The 21,681-nt window shown below is 30.0% G+C and overlaps 4 protein-coding genes across 5 annotated transcripts; all 4 read right to left on the reverse strand.

Moving 5' to 3' along the window:
• Nucleotides 1-1,654: 1,654 nt before the first annotated feature.
• On the reverse strand, nucleotides 1,655-6,292 carry LOC113363255 (nuclear valosin-containing protein-like). 2 transcript variants are annotated; one of them, XM_026605745.1, is made up of 16 exons: nucleotides 5,954-6,292; nucleotides 5,709-5,832; nucleotides 5,471-5,556; nucleotides 5,346-5,410; nucleotides 5,130-5,287; nucleotides 4,780-5,015; nucleotides 4,581-4,715; nucleotides 4,261-4,509; nucleotides 4,067-4,191; nucleotides 3,875-4,003; nucleotides 3,228-3,810; nucleotides 2,859-3,158; nucleotides 2,661-2,783; nucleotides 2,376-2,585; nucleotides 1,979-2,215; nucleotides 1,655-1,863 (listed from the first exon to the last, which is right to left on the reverse strand). In XM_026605745.1, exons 1-16 carry the CDS (start codon nucleotides 6,083-6,085, stop codon nucleotides 1,765-1,767), a joined length of 2,991 nt encoding a protein of 996 aa, XP_026461530.1. In that variant the 5' UTR covers nucleotides 6,086-6,292; the 3' UTR covers nucleotides 1,655-1,764. The 2 variants fall into 2 exon arrangements, with proteins under 2 accessions (XP_026461530.1, XP_026461529.1); XM_026605744.1 differs by having other exon boundaries at nucleotides 5,130-5,299.
• Nucleotides 6,293-6,854: 562 nt separating this feature from the next.
• LOC113375814 (activator of 90 kDa heat shock protein ATPase homolog 1) lies at nucleotides 6,855-8,260 on the reverse strand. The gene has a single exon (XM_026615764.1). It carries the CDS (start codon nucleotides 8,014-8,016, stop codon nucleotides 6,997-6,999), a length of 1,020 nt encoding a protein of 339 aa, XP_026471549.1. The 5' UTR covers nucleotides 8,017-8,260; the 3' UTR covers nucleotides 6,855-6,996.
• A 291-nt stretch (nucleotides 8,261-8,551) lies between these two features.
• LOC113363267 (2-(3-amino-3-carboxypropyl)histidine synthase subunit 2) lies at nucleotides 8,552-10,327 on the reverse strand. Its single transcript, XM_026605757.1, has one exon. It carries the CDS (start codon nucleotides 10,259-10,261, stop codon nucleotides 8,885-8,887), a length of 1,377 nt encoding a protein of 458 aa, XP_026461542.1. The 5' UTR covers nucleotides 10,262-10,327; the 3' UTR covers nucleotides 8,552-8,884.
• A 609-nt stretch (nucleotides 10,328-10,936) lies between these two features.
• LOC113377058 lies at nucleotides 10,937-21,295 on the reverse strand. Its single transcript, XM_026617237.1, has 7 exons — nucleotides 21,045-21,295; nucleotides 13,684-13,900; nucleotides 12,963-13,102; nucleotides 12,581-12,897; nucleotides 12,401-12,517; nucleotides 12,177-12,336; nucleotides 10,937-12,116 (listed from the first exon to the last, which is right to left on the reverse strand). The coding sequence occupies exons 1-7, from the start codon at nucleotides 21,114-21,116 to the stop codon at nucleotides 11,412-11,414; spliced, it is 1,728 nt and encodes a 575-aa protein (XP_026473022.1). The 5' UTR covers nucleotides 21,117-21,295; the 3' UTR covers nucleotides 10,937-11,411.
• Between the last annotated feature and the right edge of the window lie 386 nt (nucleotides 21,296-21,681).

The raw sequence follows: 21,681 nt of genomic DNA on the forward strand, positions 1-21,681 counted from the left end.
ATCGAATATATTAAATAGTAATTAAAAGTATTACAAGTGTATTATAGGATTATATGAATGTATACAGCAATTGTTAAAAATAAAACATAATTATTAGTGTGTTTTTTAAATTTAGTGTATCATTTATTGAAATAAAATTGGTTTATAACATTTAGTAATAAATGGACCGTAAGACTAGTCTTACTATTAATACCATTAATATTAATAGCCATTTTAAGGCCTTTGAATAAATTAATATTTAACTTATATTTTATATTCTAAAATTTCAAGGCAGCTTCATTCAAAATTTCTTAAAATGATACTATGGGGTAATTTTAAACTTGCAACATAATGAATATTTATATTATTTACGATTGTGTCAGAATCGTATTGGATTCATAATTACATTATTACTCACCTAATTAATGCAAAAGCCACAACTATTAATTTAATATAGGTTTAATATTAATGCATTTTGAGTGTCCAATACGTATTATTTTTAAAATAAACAAGACTAATACATTGTTTATACTTTAATACATTTTGAAATGCCACAGAGTATTCTCAACACTTGAATTTGCACACAATTGAAATAAATTTACACAAATTTTTGTTGCAACCATAATACACTTAATACTTGCTTCGCTCTCTAACATTATATGAATTTCATAAACGGCTTATTATTGTTACAACCATAGATAAAAGAAGAGTATTAGTAAGGTTACAACTTCCTTATGATTATTTAATCGTTAAAAATCTGCGTTCGATATCCAGTTGGACAGCTACGATTCGGCCATCGCCAATAAGAATCATCGACACGTTCGAGACGTTTTTCCTAGACAATATTATTAGAATCATATTAGAATATGATATATCCTAGACAATATAATAATATTGACAATATGATAATATTGATGATATATTCACATTATCTAATAGATGATCGTTCGAAACGACAAGAATTGTCAATTTTGGCAAATTGAAATGTATCTGTTCTCCTGGCAGATCAACTCATACCAAATGAATGAAATAGTAACCATATAGTAACATTAAAATTGAATTATTATCTTAAAATTGTAATAACGCGTTATGATACTCCAATTGGAATGCTATGATTCGTAGAACTTTGAATTGTAATCAATGATCGCCAACGTTTGAATTTAATTTATTATTTAAGTTCAATGAAAAATCGCAATTGTCATCCCTGAGATTCCAACCGGGTCTTTCAGAATGCCGCATTACAGAGGAGAGTCTAGGGCTCCAACCGTTTAAGCCCTAGTTTAAGCCATGAGAGTTCGAAATTTCCGACGAATACTTAGGACATTCTGCGAATGTATTGACGATGACGATGACTATGAACGAATGATCAAGATCTAGCACCGGACATAATGTTAAATTTAAAAAAAAATAAAGTATCACACTGGGGGGATTGATGATGATTCCATTTGATTCTAGGGATCTTTTCCAATATTCTGGCAGGGCGTTCAAGAATGAGAAGGTTATTCATTTTTTGCCCAGGGAGTAAAAAATAGAAATGTTTAGATTTATACTTCAATATTTAGATATATACTTCAATTTTAAACAATTTAAGTTTATATATTTCATCAAAATAAATTTACATTCTAATTAAAATATTCTTGTTAAGTAAATAATAAAAAAGAATTGACATTACTAATAATAAAACAATCACATTTATCCAACAATAGGTATCCATACTAAAAATAATATATAATGAGGTGTGGTGTATTTATTCATTTTCATTTAAAATTAATTAAATGCTTAAATTTATGAATCGTCCATTGGTTCAATAAAAGTGTCACCGTCTGCACCAACATCCCCACATGAGGTGTATTTCTTACGTAGCTTCTCATAATGCTTTTGCTCCTAGGAAAATAAAAAGTGATATTGTAATTCAACACTTCAGTATATGAGACATATCCTAACATATAAAATTAGTAATGTAAGTATTACAAGATTAATTTATACTTATTGCTATTACCTCTGATGTTACAGAAGGTCTAAGAGTACTTAAAGCGCTCAAAAAGTGATTTTGTTTAACACACAGCTGTGAATTGTCTTCACTTTTAGTATTATGTCTCATAGATTCACGTAAAGCTTGCATGCTGGCCTGCCGAACTAAACCTGCCAAATCAGCTCCTGTATAACCATTGCACTGGTCTGAGTTTGCAATTGTTTGCAGATTGACATCAGAATGCATTTTCGGCTTTGTGCCATTCTAGAGAGAAATATTATTGATATAATATATATATATATATATATATATATATATATATATATATATATATATATATATATCTATATATATCTATATATATATATATATATATATATATATATATAGTATATATGGATCTGAATATATTTTTTCACTTTACCTTTGTTATTGCTTTCAATATCTCCAATCGATCTTCAGCTGTAGGCAAACCCACATAAAGAACTTTATCAAGACGGCCAGGTCTCAAAGCAGCTGGATCCAGTATATCAGGCCTGTTTGTGGCCGCCATTAAAAACACACCAGCCCTGCCTTCAATTCCATCCATTTCTGTTAATAATTGATTCACAACTCGTGAAGAAACTCCACCATTCTATAAAGAGAAAAGTTTATAAATGATTTACATTAACTTGAAAATTAATAGCAATTTTTGTTTTAGTTTTAGTACCAGTGATGAACCTGATCTTCGTGGGCAAAGGGCATCAAACTCATCAAAAAATATTACACATGGTGCAGAATTTCTTGCTCGTGTGAAGCATTGTCTCACAGCCCTTTCACTTTCTCCCACATACTATAAAAGAGGAAAAATAACATTGTAATGAAATGACATATAAATGTATTAATATATATATTATTATTATCTCACCATATTTAATAGTTCAGGTCCCTTAACCGATATAAAATTAATTCCAGCTTCATTTGCTATAGCTTTTGCAATCAAAGTTTTACCACAACCAGGCGGACCACACAACAGAACGCCACTGGGTGCAGTTAAACCAAGAACTTGCAGTCTTTCTGGATATTTTATTGGAGCCAAAATAGCTAATTGTAATTCCTGTCTAATGTCTTTTAATGAACCTACTTCATCCCAGGTTACATTAGGTACCGTGATGAAACCTTCACGTTTTGCTGAAGGCTGGACAGTCTTTAGAGCCTTTCTGAAGTCCTAGAGGATGAAAAAATTATATATATATATATATATATATATATATATATATATATTGTGAATATTTACCTGCATTGTTATAAAAGTATGTTTCAATTGTTGTGTATTTAAAAGGGGTTCTTGATCATCTAGCCAAGCTTCCATTTCCTGCAAAGTCCACTCAATAGCTGGCTCATTTACCCCATTTTTACAATTGTTATCAGCTGAATTATTACTAACCACAGACATTTGCTCAATATCATCATCAATTTTTATCTCAACATTATCAATTTTGATTTCAGGTTCAGGTTTATTAGTTTTATCTTCTTCACTTTGTTCTTTTTGGTCCACACTGGAGGATTCAACTTTGGTATTTGAACTGTTCTCCTCATCAGTTTCCTTCTTAGGTGGTTCAGAACTATCTTCTGGCTTCAAAGTTTTATCATCTGTTTTGTTTTCTTCACCAGGAGATGAAGAACTTGTAATTACTACATCATCATTAGTTGATTCCACCTTATCATCATCATCATCTAAATCAATAGTTGGAGTTTCTATATCTACAACATCTGATTTTTTATTTGTTTGTAAATCTGTATGATCCAAGTGATCCTGAGATTCATCTAAAATTTCAACTACCGAATCCGCATTCTGAGATTTCAATTCTAAAAATACCCTGTAGGAATAGATGTAGTGATATAAAAATCTTAGAATATTGTCCAACAATGTAATTCCAGTACCTTTTGATAGCAAAGGAAGCTGCTTTATAGCTCAAAGCAACAAGATCACCACCCACATAACCAGGAGTCAGCTGGGCAAGAAGTCCAAAATCGAAACTTGGTTCTAGTTTTAATTTTTTGCAAATAACTCTAGAAAACAAATATATATATTAATTTAAAATTATAAAAATTTAATTTGACTTTGACAAATACCTCAATATGCTCGCTCTGGAATTGCAGTCAGGGATTCCCAGACAAATTTCTTGGTCAAATCTTCCTACTCTACGTAAAGATGGATCTAAATTGTCCACACGGTTTGTTGCACCAATAACTAACACCTAAACAATTTTGCACATTAAAATACAACACATTGTAGTTTTATATTGAAGCATCTGAACGTTGTTTACCTGATTCACTCCTTCTTTATTATCTAACCCATCAATACTACTAATCAATTGTGATACAATCCGTCGGTCCATATCCTTTTGAGCATTAACACGATTTGATGAAATCACATCAACTTCATCAAAAAACAGAACACAAGGAGCTAGACAAGAGGCTTGCTCAAACACCTCACGAATCCTTTCTTCTGTTTCTCCAGAAACACCGGCAACTAATTCAGTAGATGCTATGCTTATCATTGGAAAATCAAGTTTCTAAACAGTAGAAAAAATAATAAGATAAATAGAAGAATATATTATGTGTCAGATAATATATTGATGATTACCCCAGCAATAGCATGCGCTAGAAGTGTTTTACCACAACCAGGTGGTCCATGCAATAAAAAACCTCTTGGTGGTCGTGCTCCTAGTTCCTGATAGATTTCTGGATGTTTTATATGCAACAGAACATCACAAAGATCCTAAACAATAAAATATTCATGTTAATAATTAGCATACGTTAGTTTAGTGTATGTGACCAGTTACCTTTAATATATGCTCAATTCCACCAACATCACAGAATGAAACTTTTGAATCCGTCACAATCTCATCAAATTTCCTTTTCTTCTGTTTATTTTCAGCTCTGTCAGGAGTTTTTCTTTTCTTGCTAACATTATTTGAACTCTCTGGATAACCATTATCCTTTGGAGCCCTTGTCTGATCAGATTTATTGGTTGTATTAGAAGTTTTGCCTGGATTTGGTACTTGCATGATATTCAGATCTATAAAACATAATATAAAAACATTCAAAATACTTCATAAAATGTAAAATAAAAGAAATAGATGTATATAGATAAATCTGCTGTCCCACAAACAATATTATTAATAATAAATACCTGGTAAATTATATTTCATTCTCTTAGCAATTGGATCAGTAGCCGGAACCATTTTAGTACTTCTATTGCAACTAGTAATCTGTCCACTTTCTTCATCTGTAGAATCACTAATATCAATAAGTTCGCTATTTTCCAACTCTGTTGATGGTTGGCTAAAACTAAATAAGTATCTGCGTATTAATATTATAAATGATAAATATTACAATAAGTACATACTTTTGTGTCGGCCTGGAATACAGGTTGTCAATTGTATTTTTAACTGCATTACTAACAGGTACTTCCTTAAATATAAAATTAATTAATAGAAAATAATTTTTGAGAGATTAAAATCTTGTATGTACCTCAATCATGTGCAAATCATCATCAGATAATCCTTTATCTGATGAGGAACTGTCCAAACCATAATTGTGTAGCACAGTTTTATAAGCTGAAACAATGAACTTAAATATAAATGGCTGATATACACAAAATCAATATGAATATAATTTCTAGAAAAGATTTCATGTTCCATCTCTATAATTACATTCTCCAAAAGGACATTTTTGATAATACATTAAATAAATAATATGTTACAAATACCAAGCTCAACCATGTAGCGAAAAGGTCCTTCTTTCCTTCTACTATACTCTACATATTTGTTTCGAAGGTACTGAGTCATGGATGGCACATCTACGTATGTTTGATCCAAGTGATCCTCCAAATACTACAAAAGAATATTTGTTACAAGGAATACAAGTTCAAGCGTTAATTTATTAAAAAAAAAATTATACACAATTTACTATGTATAATTTAGTTAAATACAATTATTATGACCGGTTACTTACTTGACGTACTCTTGGTACGAGCGTGTGATCACTAATTATCGAATGCGGTTTATTTTTCTTCATCGTTTTGACCAATGAATTAAAGTGAGAATCACGGAGCTTTGAGCCCACAATTTTATTTATGTCACCCATGAAGAACTTAAGGTCGTCCAATATAAAACTTAAAACAACTTAAATCGGTACTGATCTGCTTCAATTCAATTCACATCTCTTACACGGGTTTCTTTGTTTAATTATCATACGTGTTTAATAAAAACTTTTATTTAGTAATTAACTCAGATATCCAACTATTAATTACTGAACAATATTTACAATAAGTTTTGTAAATTTTTAGACATTTTGGAAATATTCTACAGCACGAACAAGTATCAACCATAAAAAATGGCACGACAGTGTTGCCATATACCACATAAAATTTTGGCTCGAAATTTGAAATGCAATAATTACAGCATTTAAAATTATATTATAAACGTGTAAAAACTAATACTAATAATATATTATAAAAATAAAATAATATATTAAATTATTATAAAAATAAAGTAATATAAAAGTGTAGAAATTAATACTAAAGATAAACTTAGATTAATAATATTTAAATAGCTAAAATCTTGCTAATAAATAAACAAACATTATTATTATTTATATTCAAACATACATATTATATATATATATATATATATATATATATATATACATACATATTATATATAATTACCAAATAAAGTGTTGAAAATCTGAGTGTGTAGTGTTCATATTTAACATTTAATATTTGTTACACTCATATCACAAAATTTTATAATATATATATATATATATATATATATATATATATATATACGTATATATACTATTTATTTACATTATATTTAAGACAAACTCTCCTTAAGGAAAAACAGCCTCAGTTTATTTTATTTGCAATACATTACTATAACATATTAGCAAGAACATTGACATATCAATAATTTGATACCAAACATTTTCAAAATGTATTTAATATTATCTGTTATAAATTAATTCAAAGCTAGAATAATCGTCTCTTGTGTCTATGTGAAGAAGGCCCCAAATCCGAATGTTCGTTTCATGCTCTCCCAGTAATACCGTTCCCAATTAGCAGTCGTGATTTCAACTTCAGATTTAGGAACACCTACTTGTGTAATGGTTACTTCAGTATGATCGGTTTTCTCATCAATATCAATTGTAACTTTGGAATGATGCCCTTCAGGCCACTGTTTGTATCTCCAGGTCTGCACTATTTTTTTAGCTGGCACCAATTCCTGGAAAGTTCCAGTTATATTACCGCCAAACATTTTAAAATTACCACCTTTGGAAGCATCTAATTGTACAGCGCCTCTTGTGAACGCTGTCACCATTTCTATCCTAGTCATGGCATCATAAAATTCTTGTGCTTTACATTGAAATTTATGTTTGAGATTTATAGTAGTAACATCAATAGTGCAGGGAGATGATTTATTGGATTCAATAGGTACCATATCAATTTTTTTATTAAATCCACTGGTAATACTAGATACGGCATCAGGTTTGATTTTAGGGTCATCCTTTCTTGGTAGTATCATGCCTTTAGAAAATTCTTCTTTCAAAGAACTTACATACAAACCGAGTTTGTTGCGTATTTCTTCACGTCCAACATTGTACATGAAAGTCTTGAGTTTATCGGCGTCAGAACCAGTAGATTTAACTGAAATTGATATATCTACTTCGGACACATCATTCTCTTCGGACAAATTAGGAATTTTAACTTTGCCTTCAATGCTTTCACCATCACCAACAGTGCCTTGCCATTTTAACACAATATCCCATTCGTAGAAGAAAATCAATTTACCTTTTCTATTATTTGCGGATGCTTCGCCTTCTAACGTCTCCACTTCGCTAATGACGCAAGACATGTCGTCCCGTTCAATTTTTAGATTCTTCAATAATTCTTTTAAGCGATCTTTAGACCAAGGACTTGCATTTTTCTCAGTCCAATGCCAATTATTAACATTCGTTGCATCTGGTCTTTCCTCCACAATCCAGCGTGGATCGCCTTCGCCCCATTTAGCCATAATTTAATGCAAACAATCGACAACAAATTAAACGCACTTTTTACGATCAATTATATGGTAAATGTCCTGCAAAATGCACAGAATGGCAATTAGACGTGCTGATTTTCTAATAAAGAGACTTCACAGCGTTTTAATATTAAATTGATGTATCTAATGTCAAATAAACGTGAGATTGAATCCTAAATCGACTGCCATAACCTGAAATTTTCTCGTATTTTCTGAGAACTGAGAACGTTTCTAGATATTTCTATTATCGACCCGTAATGCTGCCATCTCTTAAAGATATGGATTATAGTTTCAATAAATAAATTCAATTACAAACGAACACATAATAAATAATTTTTGAATTCATTTATTATATGTAAAACTATATACAAAATAATTACATACTATTTCATTTCCACTGTCTATAATTTGTACATCAAGTTATATCTTTGTGTGTTACAAAATGTTGTTCATTAGTTAATAGTAAAAAATTAAAAATATAAATAGATTATTTATATTACTATTATTATTACTAGTTTTAGTTGTTGGCATTAACTTGTCAGGCATTAAATTTTGAGAAAAAAACATACTTTTCTTGAAATTTTCTATATCATTCCATATATAAAATTCATTTCTCTTTGAGTACAAAATGTTGATGTATAGTTTTAGTTCAAAGTCTGGCTTGTCAAAGAAATCATTACAAATTTTGTGCAAATTTGTGAAATATTTCACCTGTATTAATGAAGTTGGCAGGATTAAATTTACCTATTTCAAAATAGTACAGCATTAAGTGTCCACTTCAGTGTAGAACATATGTAATAAAAAAATTGCAAATATTAATCATAGTTCTGTCCATAATGAATACTTTATTATATGAATAATGTTATTTATTTGGAAGCATTTCAGAATAAGACATAGGAACCCCACGACGACCAGGAACGGCCAATTGAGGCTGTGTCTCACCCAATTTTTGTTCCAAACCAGTCCAAGATCTTTCTGATAAAGCTGAGTCTTTCAAAACTAAGTCCTTATTGCTACATAGTCCTACAGCATTTGTAGAAGATGAGGAAATGTTGTCTTCAGTTGATAGTATTCGTACTTGTCCAGTGACAAGACTAATGTCATTAATTTTTAAGTGTTTAGTATCATATGCTTTAAAAAATGTACCATTTGGTAGCAGTTGAGGAAAATCAACAATGTACGATACGTCATCTCTTGTCCTGGAAGGATTCAGTGCCAAATCCAATTCAAATACTGTAATTATAGGTTTATAAAAGTCTCTATCATTATAAATTGTATTCTCTGGGCAACTAATGAGAACAAATATATCAATTTCTGGAAAATTAGCTAGTTTAGCTGAATTTGGTTTACCTACTGATATTATATAAGATTTTTTATTCCAGTCTTTGCATAATTTCTGAATATACTCTATAGCTTCTAAGTATCCATTTAAAGCTAAGGTACAAATTAATATACCAACAGTTTTAGCATCTTTACATTTTTCAACCAAGTACATTCTTCTTTTCAACCATCGTGAGTCAACTGGAGATACATGTTTAAATTTATCATCATCATATACAAGACATTCTTTTAAATTGTATGTAACTGATAAATTGAAAAAGGATTGATCATCGCTTCCTATATAAACATATTTAAAATCATCTTGCAAGGGTTCATTAAAACACCGTCCAAGCGCATGCTTTCCTGATAAATCATTGAGTGCTAATTGACTAATCATAAGATTCTCATAATCTTTTAAATATTCTGCTATTTTACCTATACAATGGTAATATTTTACATCATAAAAAAGTACAACTTTAGTTTTAACATCCCGAAAACTTGATTTCCATTCAGTTATAAATTTGTCTACATTCAAAGACTTTTTATCAAATATATACAGTACAGGTAATCTTTTTGAAGAGCTTAGACAAGCATGTCCATAATGTATTATTGCATCTGATTTTACATGTTCAGCAGCAATTTCGTCAACACAACAGCTCCCATAAGAAGTATCACCCAAAATGTACAATTTACTTGTAACTTTTTGTTTCAACTGTAAAAGTATCTGACTAGTGTCTATAAGTAATTTATCTGGAAATTGTAGGCAAACTGTGACGAATTTATTTGTGTTAATCCAATCTGAACATTTTTGTATTTCATATAGTTCCTCGACGTCTTCTAATTTTGTCTCTTGAATACTATCGCAGTCTTCTACATTTTTATGAAGACTTACGTCTTCTGATGTACTAAATCCTGACATAATTATTTAGTAAACAAAGTAATATGGTTTCAAGCATAAAATAATATTGAAGCATGGTGAATAACCTCAGCCATGTTCGTAAAGAACTGTCAACATGTATTGTTACCAACGTACAAATTGTTATTACAGTAATAAATGTTGCAAACTGCACAATAAATAACAGTTATTTTCAAATTGAATTCTTTTAGTATTCAGGGTAAAGGTTTAAACTATTTACTAAAAATACGTATATAATATTTTACTTTCGGTATTTTATTAGCAAATCATATATTAACTTAAAAATAAATCACAATCCAAATATAGCTACAAATATATACACATTTGCTATAAATCTTTAATATCTATTTGATATTGACATATCGACAGACTTAACATAAAAACGTTAGCAAGTATTTTTATAATTTTGATTATTTATCATATATCATATCAAACATAAACTACTCACCATATTTTATTTAAATTTAAATTTAAATTTAAGTATTTATATTAACTATAACACAAATTGATAGTTAAACATTGTGATGTAAAACTTATCAATAATAAGAACTAATTAAAAATTAAAATATTAATATTTAATATAAATATCAACAAATTCCAACTATATTTACGATATATATATATATATATATATATATATATATATATATATCTGTGTATGTGTGTGTGTGTGTGTGGTAAAGAATGTAAACTTATCTAAAATGTTTAGTACATTTGAATATCTATATAAATATATTTATCACAATATTCCTATTTTCAATTTGGTTAAAACCTGACGTTTACATCTTTGGGTGATTATAATATCTATAACATATATATGTATTCGTATTAAGTATCTAAATGGTCACAGATAAAAAATAATATATTAAATATGAAGCCGAAACAAGTCTTTTCAGTTATAAAATTTGGCAACATTTCATTCTAAAAATATCAAATAGAATTATGACAATTTTTAAGACTTACATGCTCTGCTGAGCCAAAATATTAATAATAAATAGTACACTAACTAATCAATTATATAAAAAAATGAATAATCTGCATCATGTCACCAACATATAATTGTTGAGAAATTTTTAGGATTAATAATATGTTAAAATTTTGGATTTTACTAAAATAATATATCTCACTTGTAAAATGACTATAAATGCCAATGTTATAGTCTGGTGACCTCTGAGCTGGTAGCAATATTAGCTTGAGATCTTGGTACAATGGAATAAAATTCTTTCTGTGGCTCTTTATCACTTTGCATGACAACCAAACCATTTTGACAACTGGGATTATCCAAAAACTCGCATGATATTCTGGTATAAGATCCATTTGGATTGAAACTGTTGCCTAAAAGACTCTCTGTTGATTTCGTCGGATGGACATAACGATTTTCATAAAAGTAATGTTCACCATTATGGTTATGGGAATGACATTTATCAGCTAAGACTCTTTTATGCTGTTTTATTGTATCCAAATACCCATAACCATAACCATAACCACCAAAAGCTTTAGCTGTTAAGTTATCCCAAGATTTTGAAGGTTTTGCTTGCACATAATGAGTAGTTGTATAGACGGGTGCATTTGAAGGATTGGCTACACTATACCTGTTGCTACGACAAGACCCTGGTCGCGATTTAACAGAATGATGTCGTACTGGTGGTGGATCTGCTGGGTTAAAAGGTTCCGAATATAATGTATCTGTACTTAAAGATGTTGTGCAAGAATGCCCTGATCTTGAAGTGTCTACAGAGGCACAACTGTGCAAACTGCATTGACTGACCAGACCGTTTCCTAAATGAAAATGCCTGGGTTTAGTGATTGTCACTTGAGATTTTGGTCGTGGAGGACGCTCTACTGAATTCACTTTGTCCTGGAAAAATAATTATATGTAAACATAATTTTTTGCAAGTGAAAAGATCCTATTACATACTTTATCTTTTTGTCTATGTTGATGTCTGTGATTGTGAGAATGATGATGATGCCTATGCTTTCTTCTTGTAGGAACACATCTTCCATCGCAGCACAAACTAGCTAAATCGTAAGCTTCTAAACTTGCAGTTTCATCAGCATCAACATCTTTAGTATCTCGCCTGAAAAATCATAATAATAAAGTAAAAAATCTGAATAATTAGAAATCAATTTTTTTAGCCATACCTGCAAGGATTACAAGTTTTATTAACACTTCCAATAACAGCAGAACTTCGAGTCGAAGATGATTGACTTGATTTCCTGTGTTCACTCCTGGTACGAGGTTGATGATCACTCGATGAACTGTGAAAGATATAGTAATTATAAATTTCTATTAAAGTTAGAAGAGACGTATTAAACATTTACCTAAAGTTCTCAGAATTTCCAGGTCTCAGCACATACGTTCTATAATCCGAATCTAAATATCTATATGCCAAAGTAACTGGGGGAATCTTAGCAACATCTTCCGTAGACAGGGCCGGCCTGCTATAGCTTCCATTTTCCACCAAACCATTTTCAACCACGGACGAATTGTGATTGGAATTTTTCTTTCGTGCTGGGAGGGAATGAGTTTTCCATTTTCCTTCCACAATTTCTCTTTCACGAGCGCACAGACGATCCAGTTCTGCCATTTTGTTCTGAAGGACTCCTTGGAGTTGGATGTATCTGATATGGAGCTCCACCTGATAATAGACAGTAGATGGTAAATAAGGCTTCAGTATTTTATTATTTTAACTTATTGTTTCACCTTTCTGACGCAGTCTTCAAATAGGACAACTATTCTCATCCTAGACTCACAGCTTTTGATGAAAGCAACCAATGATTTGTGATCAGCCTTTTCCATATCAGTTCCATTTATTGATAAAATCACATCACCCTCTCGCATACCTAAAAAATGTATTTTTATAATATCTAAATTTATAATAAAGTATTATAACGATGCGTAATTAATTTCACAAGTTTTTTATAAAAATAAAATATAGGCCAATTGCAAATGTAATTCAACATCTTAACTAAAAAGCTAGTGGTAATTTTATTATTATATAAATTTTGTTTCACATACTTTATATAAAAAGATATACTGTGCTCGATTTAACTAAATGCTATATGATAACACCAGTTCAATAACTAATAGTCAGAAAAAAAACTAGTGAAACGCGTCCTTTTTTTGTAAATAAATAATAAATAATTAAATGTTTTAATTGTCGATTAATACTTTTTACGACTAGCTGTCACACTATCTCATTTCTACACAAATTTTTCTACCAGCTCTTTGCCTAACTCATTCGATGCAAAACAACATTCTCTTTCGCTCAACATTTGTTAAAAATACTAAAACTGAATCATTACTGGTTGTTGTTTACTGGAAACTTTACGATTTACTAGGCAAGCACAAGCTGTCGTCGAGTAGACTTCCAACAAAACAAACCAGCTTCCTCCATTTCCCAATTTCTAATCCATTTTTTCACCTGCTTTGTAAGCCGGTCCGTCGTACTCCACGTAGTCGACGTAGGTGATCATCTCTACTTCCCTTTGTCTCCTGTAGTGTATCCCGTAGCTTTGTAAAGTGAATCCGTAGCTTCCGTCCTCGGGCCTCCTTTCTACGATGATGGTCCTCCTCCGTCTGTCCTCGTCTGGACGGGTGACCGCCACCCTGTCGTTCTGCACACGCTCCAAGATTTGAGCCTGCGGGATGGAAGAACATGTAATGTAGTAGATATATACACACACACACACACATATATATATATATATATATATATACTAGCAAACCCCGTTTCGCCACCAGATGGTTTCGTGGGAAAGATGAAGAAATTTTTTGTTTGTTTTATATTTGAAAAGGAATAATTTGATTTTATTATACAACAGTAATGAATTTATTTCGATTACAAAAATGAAGTGTTTTTTAGTTGAAGTTCTCTAAGTAAATGAAAGTGAATCCGCAAATTATCCGTTTCATTGAAGTGCTCTTTGGTAAACCACATTTTTTGTTTTTTGGTCTGACGTTAACGCAAACAAAGCGGATGGTTTTCCAACTCGTGAACAGGCAACGTATAACTGCCCATGTGAAAAACAATGATTTTCTAAATAATCTATTTGGAATTTATCCCGCAAACACTAAGCGATTGGCCTTGCGACTTGTTATTGCGAACACAAAGCAAACTGGAAATTGCAATCGTTTGAAGTCAAACGGAAGACCAGTCGGAATCATTGGTATGTCACCAAATCGCCAGTAATTTTTGATTGAATGGTGAAATTCAGTGCGTGTACATCATTATTCTTTGCGGCAAGAATTGCTCGTTGACTTAACCAAGCATAATTCTGATAATTCTCACTAATGTCATTACTCGAATTTTTAAATACGGTGCGTGAAGTTCCAGCAGCTTGCATTAAGGCACGATGCCATGCACCACTAATTTTCTTAGCTATAAACCTTGCGGAGCCCGAGACCTTTCCAAGGAATGCAAAATTGGCGAAATCGGTTCGTGCGTTCTGGAGTTATTTCGTCAGGAAGGAAAACCCGACTTATTTTTATATATATAGAAGATAACAAATAAACTTTCATAGCAAATAGACTTCGCAATGTTGAAATCATTATTCTTAATATTGTGTTTTATATTCAAAAACTGAAATCTTATGTCGCAAATATCAGTAAAATTTATGCGTCGTTACGCAATCCACGCATTTGACAAGATGGTTATGAAAACCTGCTGATTGTGAACGCAATCTCTTCTTCTTCGTGGTATATGTGAAAGTTCTCTAAACTGCTTTGTTCCACATCAATGGACATGTAAATAGAATAACACAAACAAACACACCTACACACATGTAAATATTTACTGAACTGGTAAAATGCTACATTAGGTACTTGGCTTTCTATAATGATCAGAGATATGGAATCGTAAGATCGTACCTTCTAGTACCTTGCATAAACTTTCTCAAGAGTTTTGTAGTCTCTTGAACCAAAGTACATAATCAGTACGAGTTGAGATTTAGCAACTTCTAAATTGAGACGATTGAAATTTAAAAAAATCCAAATTCCTATAATTAACACACTTTTTCTATGCCCAAAATATTTCAAGATTATGAACCTGATCATCATAAATAATTTGATCAAAATCGTCGAAGTTTTTCCAACAATAATTTACAAAGAAACGGCACAGCAGATTTTACCAAAAACTAATCAGTATAATTCTTAAATAATATCTATTGAACGGTTTTTATATTTAAAAAATCGTTACAGATTATTTTGAGAATATGCAAGGCTTACAATTTTTTAATTTTTTTTTAAATTTTATTTGAACAGCGATCAGAACTTATGGGATCTATGAGCTGTTTTGATTAATATCTAACAAACTACGTTTGTTTTATTACAGATGACAACCCAAACAGTTGTCACATCTCTGTATGATAATTTTTTATTACAATCTCTGTAATAGGGCAAGTATGGTGCAACAATGCCGGGTGAGGGCTATTTTCACTTGGAAACATATTGCTATCTATATTTCCAAGTGAAAATCGTTGTCACTGCTGCCTGACAACAGGCTGCTCGAAGTGGGTATCGAACCCGGGACCTCTGAAACAAGTCCCGTCGCTCTTAACCGCTTACCTACGGGCGATGTTTTATTACAGATGACAACCCAAACAGTTGTCACATCTCTGTATGATAATTTTTTATTACAATCTCTGTAATAGGGCAAGTATGGTGCAACAATGCCGGGTGAGGGCTATTTTCACTTGGAAACATATTGCTATCTATATTTCCAAGTGAAAATCGTTGTCACTGCTGCCTGACAACAGGCTGCTCGAAGTGGGTATCGAACCCGGGACCTCTGAAACAAGTCCCGTCGCTCTTAACCGCTTACCTACGGGCGAGCTCAAAAAATTTTTTATATTGGTGCAGTCGTTCAATGATAAAACTGAATAAAGAAGTTTCATAAAAAGTAGTCATAATAAAGAAGTATTGTAAAAAATAGTAAAGAGAAGGACTCTGAAGAAAATCAGATCGGACTCATATTTGGAAAAGACTGCCACAGAATGATTGAAAAAACTAGAATGCGAATTAGATACAAGAACGTTAAGGTTCTTTCATGATTAAATGCTACATATGGAGGATTTCGAGGACCAGCAAAACGACAAAAAAGGAAGGAAAGGACAGTATTATCTGCAGGAAACTGGATCAGATTTAATTTGGACAAGAGTATTATATTAGGTACTGCAAACTATAGTTTAATATATTGACAAGGAAGGAGGAGAGGCAAATAAAATGTGTTTTTTTTTCAGGCAGAGAGTTTCCAACTATTTAACATTCACGGTACGCGAACGTTTACGTATGGCAGCGTAACAATCGGAATAAATTATAGAACAATTTATAAATTGAAATATATATATATATATATATATATACATATATATTCTGCACAAATTTCAATCAACTTACTTACTTGTTGGTAATATTTAATTAACTTCTCGTATGGTAAGTCCAAAAATCGAAATTGAAATTTTTGCATATTTTCACGTTTTGAATGTTCTGAACATACCTTAGAAAAAATGGATGTGTGTGTGCGCGTGTGCGTGTGTTTGTATGTATGTATGGATACAATTTTTCGTCCACGTTTTCTGGCGCACGGATCAACCGATTTGAATAGTTCAAATAACATTCGATTCCTAGGAAGATGTGCTGATTAGTTTTTGGCAAAGGGTACTGCCGTTTTAGAGACACGGAGCAACATGTGCAAAAAAATGGCAGTTTTTGAGAGAAATTAGAATCCGATTTGAATGATTCAAAATACTGTCTGCTTGTTTTTGCGAAACCATTGTTTTTTGGGAAAAGAAAAAAATATTTAATTTTTTTTTTGAACTCCAGAAAATGTTTTTAATATCGAAAATAATTCAGATTTTCAAAATTTTAATTCGGTAAAGGTAGTTGCAGCAATTTGCCTCAAGGCACGATATTATACACCACTGGTTTAAATTTAATTTTGCAAATTAAAAATGATTGTTTTTCGCAAATATGACTGTTAACCCAGTGCATTATAAAACATCAAAATGTGTTCTACATAAACTTGCAGTCCTTACTAATACCGATTCTAATGAACTTTACAGAACACATGTGCATATTCGTACTAAAATTTTTAATTTCTAAGATTGTAATTTTGTGTGTCTTGAAATTCTTATTTTATCACTCATAAAAAATCTAATGAAAACTTATCAAATATACAAAAAAAATATGAAAACTTATCAAATATACAAAAAAATAATTTTGCAAATTAAAAATGATTGTTTTTCGCAAATATGACTGTTAACCCAGTGCATTATAAAACATCAAAATGTGTTCTACATAAACTTGCAGTCCTTACTAATACCGATTCTAATGAACTTTACAGAACACATGTGCATATTCGTACTAAAATTTTTAATTTCTAAGATTGTAATTTTGGTGTGTCTTGAAATTCTTATTTTTATCACTCATAAAAAATCTAATGAAAACTTATCAAATATACAAAAAAAATGTATGATTTTACAACCCTACCGAATTTAATGAGCTCTTCAGGACGCACCGTTTGTACCACTGCATTTCAATTCGAATATATTAAACCGCAAAAATAATCGGTGTATTTAGGGAAAAAACTTGAACATCGATCGTACATAATATTTGCAGTAAGATTTATGTAAATGTTTTCTTTGCAAAGTGACTCACGATAATGTATGACGCACGTTGTAATAATTGTTTTCACGTCAAATAATATATTAATATTTACATATATATATATATATATATTATATTATATATATATATATACTATAGAAAGTTTAGGAAATACAATTTCCCAAGGCAGGTACGGGTAATTAGACTAGCAACCAGTCACCCATTTTTGCAATCTGTGTAATATAAATATATTTCATTTTAGAAAAAGCCATTAAGGAATCAATTTTGCACAATTCACACGTCCGAAATTACACTTTGCGTAAAATCTGTAAAAACCTACATTTTTTCTATTTCCAAGGTGATAATTGGCTTAGCGGATCTTCATTAGTAAAAAATAATACAATTATATACATACATACATCCATACATAAATGTGAACGCATATATTTAGTATAATTAATTAAATCATTAATTAATGCTCGTAATGTTATTATGCACTATTAACCAATCATGGTATCATCTTTAACTGATGCGACTGAATTTTGCATTTACAATATTTCTTGTAACTTTTAAACCAATCGGTATATATGAAATGATGTGTTCGGAAAATGTGTATTAAATTAAATTGTCTATATCATTGTTTAATAGTATTTTGGTATACATATAAACAGCGTTTGAAAATGAAAATTGCTGAAAATTTCTCGAACTGTAATATATATATGCAGATTAAAGTTCAGTTTGGTACTCGTGAAACGCAACATGCACAAACCAAAAATTACATTTATTTTATCTATACAATTTGTTATAACTATACCATTCAATTAATATAAATGTTGAACAAAAACTTGTTTTCAATAATAATTTATAAATAATACGGCTTCATAAAACACCACAAATCCCTGTAACAGCTCAGTCTACTCTAAAACCTGTTTAACAAAATTCTACTTTCATTTATACATTATATAGTAGATAACTTATAAACTATTTGTTCATCCTATAAAGTACATTTGGACAAATTCAATAAATTTATATAATAAACAACCAAGACGATAAAATATGATAAAAACAATGTCCGTAAAACAGTCTCCTAACAGGAATTACGTAAGAGAGGAAATTGCATTTATTATCAAACGGAAATCTAATTATTAATTAAATAAATTTATGATAACTGAATTATATATAAATATATATGTATACATATATATATATATGTATACGGATGTATGAATTGATACTCCTCCTAAACGGTTATTCGGATTTTGATAAATATTTTTAGAGTTTGTCAAGGGAAGATGTGAGGAATTATAAAACTACAGTAAATTGTAGAAATAAATGACAAAAATTACAAAAAACCAATTATCATTGTTTGGCATTGAAAACATTTAAACTGTCATCTGCTAGAAATGTCAATTCACTTGAAATTTGAATTTAGGTGAAATTATGAGCCTAGAAAATATTATAGTATAATATGCCAGAAATCAAAATAATGTAAGATACAGTCAACAGTATATGTTTGGCAGATGATTTTATATAATTCAGTTTAATAAATAACGCAATAAATCCAAAATTGCATATAATTTTTTTTTTAGATTATGCATGTTGTATTTTGCTTTATTTTACTGAATTATACTGAGTAATAATATTTATTAAATTATTAGAAAGAAAAATGTAACTTAGCAATTGTAATTGCCAAAAGACAATTAATTATAGACTAAAAATTATAGACTAAATTATTGAAGCAATAATTTTACCGCAGATACTATATTTTTTTTTTGAGTTTTATATACTGATAAAAACTGCATTTGCCAATACATATATAGATTATTAAGAGCATAAATGGAAGGACATTAAATAGGATATTAAAAAGTATAGGATAGGATATTAAAAAAATCGGAACCTAAATTGTAGACGTGGGTACAGGACGTCTGTCGGGTCATCTAGTGTATATATATATATATATATATATATATATATATATATATGTTTGAAATCGATCGAATTATACAATGAATGCAATTCGATAATGAATTTTGTTTATAAAAATTTTATGCATATAAACATCATCGGATATGAATTTCACACTTGCATACATATACATATTTATATATGTATTTATATGGGATTAAAAAAGTAGTCACCTGTATTGTTTACATGTCGATAATTTTAATATATTTATATATAGTATCGAAGATAAAAAGTTGAATTTTTTTAGAGTATATTTTTCATACACACTCAAATATATTTATATATATAAATGTGTTTGATTAATTCTTGGTTACTATAATTCAAAAAACATTTTTAAACATTTGTTTTACAAAATAATTTGCATTTTTTTTTTACTTTTTTATTAAATATTTGTATAACTAAATTAATAAAAGTAATTAGGACCAAATTTAGTTTTATTTTTTAATATGTATATATTTTAACATATAAATAAGTTTATAAGATATTAGAAACAAATTGTTTAAAATTATGAAAACTATTTCTTTGACCATAATAAACATTCAAAACTGAAAAGTTGGGTAAATATATTTTTTTTTTTGAAAAATTTTCTGATTGTAAACATATTTACAAATGTTTTTAGAATTGTTTTCATTTACCGTTTGTAATAAATATCAACAATTAAAATTGTATTTATATAAATACATTAATTTATTTCTTTTCATTTACTTCTACTAATAATAAAGTTTATGGATTTCAATATGTATATGTTTAAATAATTACTTTATCATTAACTTTCATTTCGATAAAATTTTCAATTTGTTTTACTTAAATATACTATTTGTTTAAACTGAATGCATAATATTAAACAATTCGATATGATTATTGTTTCTTTCAATGAAAAACCATTAAAATGGAGGGTTGTCAGTTTAAAATAAATTTTGAATCGGCAATGACTATATATATAAAATTTGTATATCAAAACGTTTAAAATACATCTAATAATATATTTAATGTAAAAACAAACAAATTGGATTATTATACGTGTTTTTTTTTAATAAATTCTATTCATGTCACTAAGTCTATAAATCAATAACAGACACGGCGCTCACACGTTTGAAAACATGAAAAATTTAGTTGATAATTTGGAACATATTGCATTAAATAATATTTGCTTTATCAACCTTGGCAAATGTAATAAATCAATACCATTATTTATAATTGTTTCCATAAACATACCGCGGTCGATTCATTATCCTCGTCCGCATACAAATCCAAATATCCTGAACAACTTCGCGAGCGTTCTCCCATTTTTTTTTTTAAAAAAAAAAACAAACACTTCAAGTTATAAATACATTTGTCACTCGCGCCATAAGAAATATAATACAATCATGTGATATAATTTTAGACTAGAAATGCAAGAATAAAAGTAAAATCGCAAAAAAATCACTAAGAAGACAGGGACGAGAAATACGCATGTGCGAAGCGCACAGGCCGACGGCTCGTGCTAGACTGAAGTGCGCACGCAGGAATCGGGTTTGAAATCGGAAATAAACATGGTGGGAGAAAACAACCGATTTGAAATATTCAAAAAGCATTAGCTTCCTATTGATAAGGAAACGTGGTGATTAGTTTTTGGTAAAAATCGGTCCAGCCGTTTCGTGGACACGGAGCAAAAATGAAGAAAATTATAATCAAGGGGGCGTCCATTAATTACGTGAGGTATTTTGGGGGAGGGGGTTTTGACAAAAAACATACGAATTATCACGTGGGGAAGGGAGGGGTATAGTAAGATATCACTTGTATTTATTTTTAACTGATTTTTTTTTTTAAAAAATCGAACATTTTCAAAAAAAAATCAAAAATTTTAGTTTAA

This window comes from Ctenocephalides felis, unplaced genomic scaffold, assembly GCF_003426905.1.
Source record: "Ctenocephalides felis isolate EL2017-DRISC unplaced genomic scaffold, ASM342690v1 CF-g0.4_SCAFFOLD_00845, whole genome shotgun sequence".
Classification (NCBI taxonomy): Eukaryota; Metazoa; Arthropoda; class Insecta; order Siphonaptera; family Pulicidae; genus Ctenocephalides; species Ctenocephalides felis.